At 44.3% G+C, this 10,470-nt stretch overlaps 1 protein-coding gene across 2 annotated transcripts in view; it reads left to right on the forward strand.

Annotated features, from left to right (window-relative positions):
• TRADD (TNFRSF1A associated via death domain) overlaps positions 1-3,125 on the forward strand; it is a 48,965-nt gene extending 45,840 nt beyond the window's left edge. For both annotated transcript variants that reach the window (XM_040409008.1, XM_040409009.1), the window contains exons 4-6: positions 323-603; positions 973-1,174; positions 2,318-3,125. In XM_040409008.1, coding sequence (XP_040264942.1) covers positions 323-603; positions 973-1,174; positions 2,318-2,622 — 788 coding nt within the window. In that variant the 3' untranslated portion in view covers positions 2,623-3,125. The remainder of the gene's footprint in view (positions 1-322; positions 604-972; positions 1,175-2,317) is intronic.
• Positions 3,126-10,470: the final 7,345 nt, after the last annotated feature.

Genomic DNA, 10,470 nt, shown 5'->3' on the forward strand with positions numbered 1-10,470 from the left:
TGCCAGTAGGTATAATGCAATCTATAGTGCCCAAAGTAGGTATAATAGCCCCCTGTATTGCCCCCCAATAGTTAAAATAGCCCCTTGTAGCCCCCCTCAGTAGTTATAATGCTCCCTTGTAGTGCACCCAGTACTTATGGTGCCCCCTGTGGTTATAATGCTTCCCTCTCCCCATAGTGCCCCATTATTATCTAGCTCCAAAGTGATAAAGAAAAAAAAACACCTGCACCTGGGCACGAGTAGTTGTGATGACAAGAGGTCTCTCTCTCTCGCCTCCTCTCTCTCATTTACTCTCAATCTCATTTGTGTCTCTGAATTCCAGAATTCTCCGGAGGATCCCCCAACTGTATTGACATCCTAAAAATTAGTAAAAGTGACCAAGAGCTGATCCTTCACCTAAAATTCTATGGAAAATTGGCCTCCAAGAGATTTCTTCAAGGCTACAGGGAGAAGAGGGTTCATCAGCACATACAAAATCAGCTCTGTCAATGTCTAAAAATGGAGGCTCTTCAAGTCCACCTGGAGCTTAGAGTGGGCACAGAGAAGCTTGACACCCAACTGGATGAAGAGGAGAAATGTCTGCAGTATATTTTCTCTTTAAAGGTAAATTTAGAGTTTATTTCTGAAATAATGTATGAAGTTGTAGTCTTTGTGTGATATGAGTAATGTAGACAGCTAAATCAGACGGTTGAAAACCACATCAGAAAAATCCACTCCTGCTGATCGTTGGATTTCTTCTATGAATTTACAGTTTGTGATGCCGTGGATCCACCTGTGGATTATCCCCATTTCAGTGGAGCTAATTCCTATGCTGGTACCCGGCCTTGTATTTTATACTTTTTTTTAAATTCTTTTCTTTTCTTTAATTCAAATTTTAATCAATGGGATGCTGAATACATGGGAATTTCGCAGACACAGCAGAGACATTTCACGTGAAGTCATGCTATCACTGTATATCTTCTTCCACTTCAGCCCTGTTATCAGAAGGATGATGAACTTGCAGACCTGGAGAGATGTTTGATGAATGTTTCATTGGGGACATTGCCACTTCAGCAAAACAGCAATGTGCCTCCTTCATCCTCTCCACAGAACTCCAACAATGGATCGCCACCACATACCCTCCGCTCACTATCATCCGAGGGAAGCAGCTTCCAATTCCAGGATCAAGAGTTTAGTAAGTTTTGTCTCTACGCAATCTATCTATCTATAGCCATAACGAGCAAATACCTTGCTAACACGCAGGACATTGTGATCCTAGACAGTCTTTGGATATCTGTTCCTCCTCCCCTCAGGGATTCTCTAATTCACAGGAATGATGTTTCTCCTAGAGCAGGGATCAGCAACATTTGGCACTCCAGCAGCTGTGAAACTACAACTCCCAGCATGCAAGCGTTCTAAGAGTTATAGTTTCTGAACAGCTGGAGTGCCAGAGGTTGCTGATCCCTGTCCTAGAGAAATAGTCTGTTTCCTTGTCTGCAGCTTCCCACAGGCTCATATTCATCTGCTCTTCTTAGAAGCAAAGGCCAAAATGAACTAAAATCTGCCCTGAATGGCAGGCAGAGCTAAATTGAATTTGCTGATGCAATACTAACTAGAAAGCTCCTCCCTCAGAGGGGAATGCTAGTTCCCTCTGCTCAGTCAGGGTATAAGTAACTAAACACTGCCACCTATAGACACCTTTTGGCAATTTTATATATATTCATATATATATATATATATATATATATATATATTATACAGCATAATACAAAGCATGAATTATTTTTGTAATGTACCAAATTTAACAATTTGCAGGGGGACTGCAGTTATGGGGGACTGCATAGCTATCTAATATACTCTATCTATCTATCTATCTATCTATCTACAGTATCTATTTCATTCCTAATGCACAAATATATATAATCTCAGCTGTCTGACTTTAATGGCTAGAGCTACTGGCTCTGTGTGGAAGAACAAGGTAGTCTTAGGCCTCATGCCCACAGCGGTGTCCGTATTTGGGTCTGCTAAAAACGGATCTGCAAAAATAGGGGTATTTCTCTCAATAGAAGAATAGAAAGGGGAACGATCATAGGCAAATACAAATCGGACCTGCACAGAGATTTGCGGATCAGACATACGGCTCCTCAAAGAAACGGATGTTTTCATGGCCCCATAGAAATGAATGAGTCAGTGTGCTATGAGTGAAAGCAGCAGAGAGCACAATGAAGAATAATATGGTATTCTGCATGAGCCTTTAAAATGCATCTTTCTGGAAGAAAACTGTAAGTTTCCTCCTGTGCAGTTTCTTGTTTCTAATGTCATATTTGTTCTCATGCAGTTGACAGGCCTCTGACCTCTGAACATCACCAGATCTTTGCCAAGTTTGTAGGAACATCTTGGAAAAAGGTGGGCAGGACATTGAAGGAGAACTGCCCTGCATTAGAAGATCCAGCCATAGAAACCCTGGCATACGAATATGGTAGAGAAAGCCTCTATGAACAAGCCTACCAGATGCTCCAACGTTTCATTGATTGTGAAGGGAAGAAAGGCACCTTACAGAGACTTGTGGATGCTCTCGTAAGAAATGGACTGACTGGAATCGCCGAGAAACTGCTATCTGTGCAAGAAAACGGACTGAATTAAGAGACTGGGAAGAAATCAGGGGAGGACTTGTGTCATCTATATTCACTTTGCTCTGTGCCTTTAAATAAGTTGATGGGCTTCCCTCATGGTTATACCTCATCTAGTAGTGTTCAGGGGGCTTGTGCAGGACCATTGACAATAATGTAAGTAATGGACCATCTCAGCAATATCATGAAGAAGCTCCTATAATATTCCAGGACCTCCTTTCAACGCTCTTCCTTAAGTGACCAGTCTACTTTGGTGTAATGAACACTTTCTGATTACTATGGTCATAGACATTATAGTTTTTAATACTAGTGGTTTAAAATTCAATGAACATCCCATAAAGAGGTTACTAAAGTTGTATGATATTAGAAAAAAGGATCACCATTCTTCCATGGACTGTACCGTTACTGCAGCTCAGCCACATTCAACAGAATTGACCTGAACTGCAATACCTGACACAGCCTATGGACAGGAATGGTGCGGTTTGTATAAAAAAAGAGGATAGACCCATTTACGTTTTATTAAGGCCTCATGCACACAACCTTTTTTTTTTTTCGGTCCGCAAAAACGGGTTCCTTTTTTCCGTGATCCGTGACCGTTTTTTCGTCCGTGGCTCTTCCTTGATTTTTAGAGGATCCACGGACATGAAAAAAAAGTCGTTTTGGTGTCCGCCTGGCCGTGGGGAGCCAAACGGATCCGTCCTGACTTACAATGTAAGTCAATGTGGACGGATCCGTTTGACGTTGACACAATATGGTGCAATTGCAAACGGATCCGTCCCCAATTTACTTTCAATGTAAAGTCAGGAGTTAATATACCATAGGATCGGAGTTTTCTCCAATCCGATGGTATATTTTAACTTGAAGCGTCCCCATCACCATGGGAACGCCTCTATGTTAGAATATACCATCAGATTTGAGTTACATCGTGAAACTCAGATCCGACAGTATATTCTAACCAGTGTGCGGCCTCCCCCGCCCCCCCCTCCCTCTATTGTAATATCATTGGTGGCCAGTGTGCGGCCTCCCCTCTCCCCTTCCCCCCCGATCATTGGTGGCAGCGGAGAGTTCCGATCGGAGTCCCAGTTTAATTGCTGGGGCTCCGATCGGTAACCATGGCAACCAGGACGCTACTGCAGGCCTGGTTGCCATGGTTACTTAGCAATATTACAATATTAGAAGCATCATACTTATCTGCTGCGCTGTCTGTGACCTGCCGGGAGCTCCTCCTACTGGTAAGTGACAGGTCTGTGCGGCGCATTGCTTAATGATCTGTCACTTACCAGTAGGAGCTCCCGACCGGTCACAGACAGCGCAGCAGGTAAGTATGATGCTTCTAATATTGTAATATTGCTAAGTAACCATGGCAACCAGGCCTGCAGTAGCGTCCTGGTTGCCATGGTTACCGAGAAACTGGGACTCCGATCGGAACTCTCCGCTGCCACCAATGATCGGGGGGGGGGGGAGAGGGGATGCCGCACACTGGCCACCAATGATATTAATACAATAGGGGGGGGGGCCGCACATTGGCCACCAATGATAATACAATAGAGGGAGGGAGGGGGGGCCGCACACTGGCCACCAATGATATTACAATAGAGGGGGGGGGGGCCGAGGGAGGCCGCACACTGGCCACCAATGATATTCAAACTGGGGAGGGAGGGGGGTCTGCCCCCTGCTGCCTGGCAGCCCCTGATCTCTTACAGGGGGCTATGATACGCACAATTAACCCCTCAGGTCCTGCACCTGAGGGGTTAATTGTGCGGATCACAGCCCCCTGTAAGAGATCGGGTGCTGCCAGGCAGCAGGGGGCAGTCATGTACACAGTTCGTAGTATATTCTAACTAGAAGCGTCCCCATCACTATGGGAACGCCTCTGTGTTAGAATATACTGTCGGATATGAGTTTTCACGAAGTGAAAACTCATCTCTGAAAAAGCTTTTATGCAGACGGATCTTCGGATCCGTCTGTATGAAAGTAACCTACGGCCACGGATCACAGACGCGGATGCCAATCTTGTGTGCATCCGTGTTTTTTCACGGACCCATTGACTTGAATGGGTCCGTGAACCGTTGTCCGTCAAAAAAATAGGACAGGTCTTATTTTTTTGACGGACAGGAAACACGGATCACGGATGCGGCTGCAAAACGGTGCATTTTCCGATTTTTCCACGGACCCATTGAAAGTCAATGGGTCCGCGAAAAAAAAACGGAAAACGGCACAACGGCCACGGATGCACACAACGGTCGTGTGCATGAGGCCTAACTGTACTACTATCATTATAGGGAAAAAAAAGGTACCGGTAGAATTAAAACACACCTAAGTGCCTCTTAGTAACAACCTATTCTAAAGGTGGTCATACACCTGTTGTGTGTTCCTCCTGACTCCCCATACACATGCATGCTCAATTCAGGTGAGTATGACATGAGAGGAGAAAGCTGCCAGGCACCTCTGATGGGTTATCTCCTGCCAGATCAAAAGGATCATGCGTTGCAAATAGCTTGCCCAGTCCTTCTTTGAGGGAGTCGTAGACATTAGATACTCAGCCATCCCTGCCAAATTCAGTGGGTACAGGTGATAATATTCTAACATGAATTAACTGTGTGCCTTAAAGGGGTTATCCCATGACTAATGTAAAAAATGAAAATAATTTTTAACAAAGTTAGAACCAGCCCTGTACCTCACATGGATCCAGATATCTCCCCATTGTTGGATCTGCTCCAATTGTTCTCTGACAGCTCAGGGGGTGTCCTCTCTCTTTTCTGCTGCAGCTGGTGGCAGTTGAAGGATAGAACTGAGCATGTGCTTTCATCTCGGTGAGCGGGACAGAGAAGTTAGAAAAAGAGCAAACAGCAGGTGGCGCCATACAGATATGTTTTATTAAATAATTCCGTAGCTATAATACATTTTTAATTACATGCAATTACAAAAGTATTCAGATCCAGGGGCTGGTTTGAAAACTATAGAATATTATTAATGGGACCAACCCTTTAAAGTGCCTAAATATTCCCAGAGCCTATGGAACTTAAAAGGGGAGCAAGTCAAAATTTACTACTTCTGATACAAGACCCCAAAGGTAACTTTGATTAGTTTTATTAGATAATTTTACCCGTTTAATACCAGAAAATGCATCAGGAATTAATAACCATGAACTATAAGGATGTACTCCACCTTTTACATCCATAACTATTATTATTAGAAAGGTTGTCTGGAATGAAAAAAAAAGGATTAAGCCATCGATATACTGATCCTAGAAAACCACCTTTTAAACTATATATGTATGCATATGTTCTGTATATCTAGAGGCCTTGTCTACTAAGGTCAAAATCCCATTCTGTGGCTGTTCATCATGGAGCCCCTCTCTCGTAAAGCCTTCACCATTGTGCCAGTTCCCGGTTAGATTGTAATTATGATCCATTGGAATCACTAACGTGGTCACTTAGGACTCATGCACACAGCCGTTGCCGTTATTATTATGGCAGCTATCAGACATTGGTGGCATATCCTAGTGATATGCCACCAATGTTTCAGTTGACAGAACCCCTTTAAATTTTCTATTTACGGCTGCTTTCACACAGTCAGTGTTTGATCAGTGATTTCCATCAGTGGCTGTGAGCCAAAAAGCAGGTGTTGGTCAAAAACACAGATAAGGTTCAGATCTTTCCTTACCTTATTTCTGTATAGGCTACGCATCAAGTTTTGGCGCACAATCACTGATGGAAATCACTAATGAAACACTTGACTATGTAAATGCAGCCTAAGGCCTCATGCACACGGCCAATGTTTGGGTCCACATCCGAGCCGCCGTTTTGGCGGCTCGGGTGCGGACCCATTCACTTCAATGGGGCCGCAAAAGATGCGGACAGCACTATGTGTGCTGTCCGCATGCGTTGCTCCGTTCCGTGGCCCCGCTAAAAAAAAAAAGAACATGTCCTATTCTTGTCCGCGCTTTGCGGACAAGAATAGGCATTTATATTGAAGGCTGTCCGTGCTGTTCTGCAAATTGCGGAACGCGCACGGACGCCATCCGTGTTTTGCGGATCCGCGATTTGCGAACCGCAAAAAATATATATTTTTACCGGACTGTGCAGGATCCAAGAGCGTGGTGTGCTGCGTTTTTGTATCTTTTTTTTTTCTAAAATATACGTCAAATGCATAAAACGCTATGTGAACCCAGCCTTAGGGTCTATTCAGACATCCGCAACTGTTTTGTGGTCCACAAATTGCGGATCCGTAAAACACGGACATCGGCCATGTGCATTCCGCATTTTGTGGACCACACATAGCCGGCACTATGATAGAAATGCCTATTCTTGTCAGTGGCTGCGGACAAGAATAGGACATGCTCTATCTTTCTTGCAGGGCAGTGGAACGGAAGTGCAGATGCGGAGAGCACACGGTGTGCTGGCCACATCTTTTGCAGCCCCATTGAAATAAATGCGGACCCATTCTGCGGACATGTGAATGGACCCTAAGGCTACATTAACACGACTGTATGTGTTTTGCGGTCAGCAAACTATTTTTTGCTGATCCATTGTAACAATGCCTATCCTTGTCTGCAAAATGGACAAGAATAGGACATGTTCTATTTTTTTTTTTTTACAGGGCTACGGAATAGACATACGGGTGCGGATAGCACACCGTGTGCTGTCCGCATTTTTTGCGGACCTATTGAAATGAATTAGTCTGCATCGTATCCGCAAAAAAAAAAACGGAACGGACACTGAAACAAAATACGTTCATGTGAATGTAGCCTAAGAGGGAAGAAACATACAACCACAGAAGGATATCTTTACACTGATGATGATGGGAGTTTTGTATTGCTTTACCAAGCCAAATATATATTTTTTATATTTTAGAGTATCCCTCAGTGATTTGTATATCTGTAAGTATAAAACACTTTATTTTCTTACTGCACACGTTATGTGGTACCCATCAGGTACATATGGTCTATGGCCTTGTCAACAGTTCTCAGCCATCACTAATTTCTAGTGATTTAGGGTCTCTTCATAATGGAATTAAAGGGTTTTTCTGGGAGTAGAGTATTGATGGTCTATCCTCAAGATAGATCATCTGTTTCTGATCGGTGGTGGTCTGACAGGCGGCACCGCCACCAGTCAGCTGTTTGAAGAGGCCTGTGATCCATGAATGTGACACCACAGTCCTAAAAAGAGACAGCAGTGCTCACCAGAGCACCACAGCCTCTCTAAAGAGCTGACTGACGGGGGTGTCTGGAGTCAGACCCCCACCGATCTGATATTGATGACCTATTCTGAAGATAGACCATCCATATTCTACTCCCGGAAAACCCCTTTAAGGGGTCATGTTATCTTTTTCAAGTATCTGGTCAAAAACAGGTTCAGCTTAGCTGTCATAAATAGAAGCCATGATGTCAGTGTGAACAGAGCCTTAGCTACATGCCTATCGATATCAGTGCTGCCCACGATATGTCTCTCCCCAGTGTGTAGCTGACAGATAAAGCCTAAGAAATGAATCAAATAAATTTAAAATAAAACAATAATGTCTCGGATATAAACTATAAGGGTTGATTCAGTTTTACAGATGATTACTCAGAGTTTTCTGTTGTTTAGAGCAATTGAAAGAGAGTTGCAATTTTGTTATAAAATGCCTATTTGTTGTTATGTGAAATCTTGCCTCTAGGGGGCAGTGTATGTATTACAGACAAGATCATATACGGACAAGGAAGCAGAACAATACAATACTTCTTGTAGCCTCATATAGTAGAATAAAGATTTTGTACTAAGAATGGAGCAAAGACTGGCTATAGATGTTTGCTAAATGTCTGACTCCGTCTGGTGGTCGGACCACTCATATTATAGAGGACCTTTACATTGTCTTCAAGGCAAATGCTTGTTAGTCATATTGCCTCTGAGATTGCTAGAAAAAAGCCAATTTCACCCAATAGAGTGTGTGTGAGAGCAGTTCCCTAATATGTGGAGAGCGGGGTTTTAAATTTTTATTGTATCATCAGGAGCCCCATTTCTTATAAATACTTAGAAGGAGAATGTGGATTCAAACCTAAAATGAAGTAGAAGTACTGCTGTCCGAAGCTGTTCACACCATACCGGCCATGCAGTTTTTATGGGGTACCCAGAGAAGGGGGAGCTCCAGCCCAGGGTCAGACTGGCCCGATAAGATCCTCTAGTGGGTCCAAGCTCTGACAATAATAGAATAAATAATAAAACAGTGCCCTTAAGGTCCTGTCTACACAAAGGATGGGCCTTCTGAATAATTTCAGTCCAAAGCTGCTCCAGCTCCATTATATGTTTTCTAAATGGGTGGTCAGGAAACTAAGGAAATCAGGGATGAAAAGTCTGGCCACAGCAATCACATGTCCGTGTCAAGAGGGAGCAGGTAGTAGAGACAAGCGTGGGAAAGGGGGGGGGGGGGGGGACCCAAGAAGTGTTATAACAGGAGCCGTGGGAGATCGTGAGGTCGGTATTACGTTTTATTTTTAGCATTTTTTTTCTTTGTTACAGCGGTGTCTGGCATCCGCTGCTGTTCTGCTCACCTCGCCCACCAACCTGAACCTGCTTCCACTGTCTTCTTCCTGGGATGTCCAGCCACTGAGTCTGCTATTACCCTCCATGCAAGGCCTCTCCTCCTCTGCTTATATGGCTCATGTGTGCTCCCTCTGGCTCTTAAAGGACTAATCTTCCCCAGTCAATGGGTGGCAATGCTGGGGTACTTTAGGCACCTTCCCTTATGGAAAGGTGCCTGAACAATAGGTTTCCTAGTGTGTTAATGTTCTTCAAAGAAGTAAGTTCTGTTGTCTGCTCACGAACCTACTTTCTGCATATTTACTGGATTCTGACCCTCCACTACCTGACTCATGCTTGACTTCTTTATTGACCCTCTGCTGCCTGCCCAGACTTTGGACCATTTACCGTGCTGCTCGTACTCTGCCTGCCCTGACCTTGACTATGATTTTGCCTGACCCTTTGGTGCTCTGCACTGGTGTCTCTGACCCCGTGAGTCAGCTATCAGTCAAACAGAGACTACTCCAGGAGGTAGCGGCCTGGTGATTCCCCTGCAGCGAATTAAAGGGTAAACACTGGGGAACTGCCAGGATGGAGCCCTTAGGATTATCCAAAAGTTGAATCTGTTGGTTGGCACAGTTGTTCCACACCCACTGCCGTAACATTTTTTAAATGTAAATTGCTGGAAAACCTTTTTCTTTTGCTTTGGGGCTCTCCTATTACTAATAATATATGCATGGTTTATTGAGTGGTTTAATGACCAGCTGTCTTATCATTCTTCCAACTCAACCAAAGCTCGATATCACTCACAAAGTCTTAGGGTGGGAATTAATTATCAAGACCAGCGTTCCCATGCACCAGTTTTGATCCCCTGTGCACTGGAAAAAGATGCTCCTAATTTAGACCTCATGCACACGAACGTGGTGTGCTTTGCGGTCCGCAAATCGCAGATCCGCAAAACACGGATGGCGTCTGTGCGTGTTCCGCAATTTGCGGAACGGCACGGACAGCCTTTAATATAAATGCCTATTCTTGTCCTCAAAGCGTGGACAAGAATAGGACATGTTATATTTTTTTAGCGGAGCCACGGAACGGTGCAACAGATGCGGAGAGCACACGGAGTGCTGTCCGCATCTTTTCTGGCCCCATTGAAGTGAATGGGTCCGCATCCGGGCCGCCAAAACGGCGGCTCGGATGCGGACCAAAACAACGGCCGTGTGCATGAGGCCTTATTAAGAGGGAGATTCCTCTTAACAAATTAGGCTCATCTCTGCCCCTCCGTGCACCAGAAACCCAAATCTACGTCAGATTGTGGCTATCGTAGATTTGAGCTATAACTTACACCAGTTTCTGGCATAAGTTGT

This window comes from Bufo bufo, chromosome 10 (assembly GCF_905171765.1).
Source record: "Bufo bufo chromosome 10, aBufBuf1.1, whole genome shotgun sequence".
Lineage (NCBI taxonomy): Eukaryota > Metazoa > Chordata > Amphibia > Anura > Bufonidae > Bufo > Bufo bufo.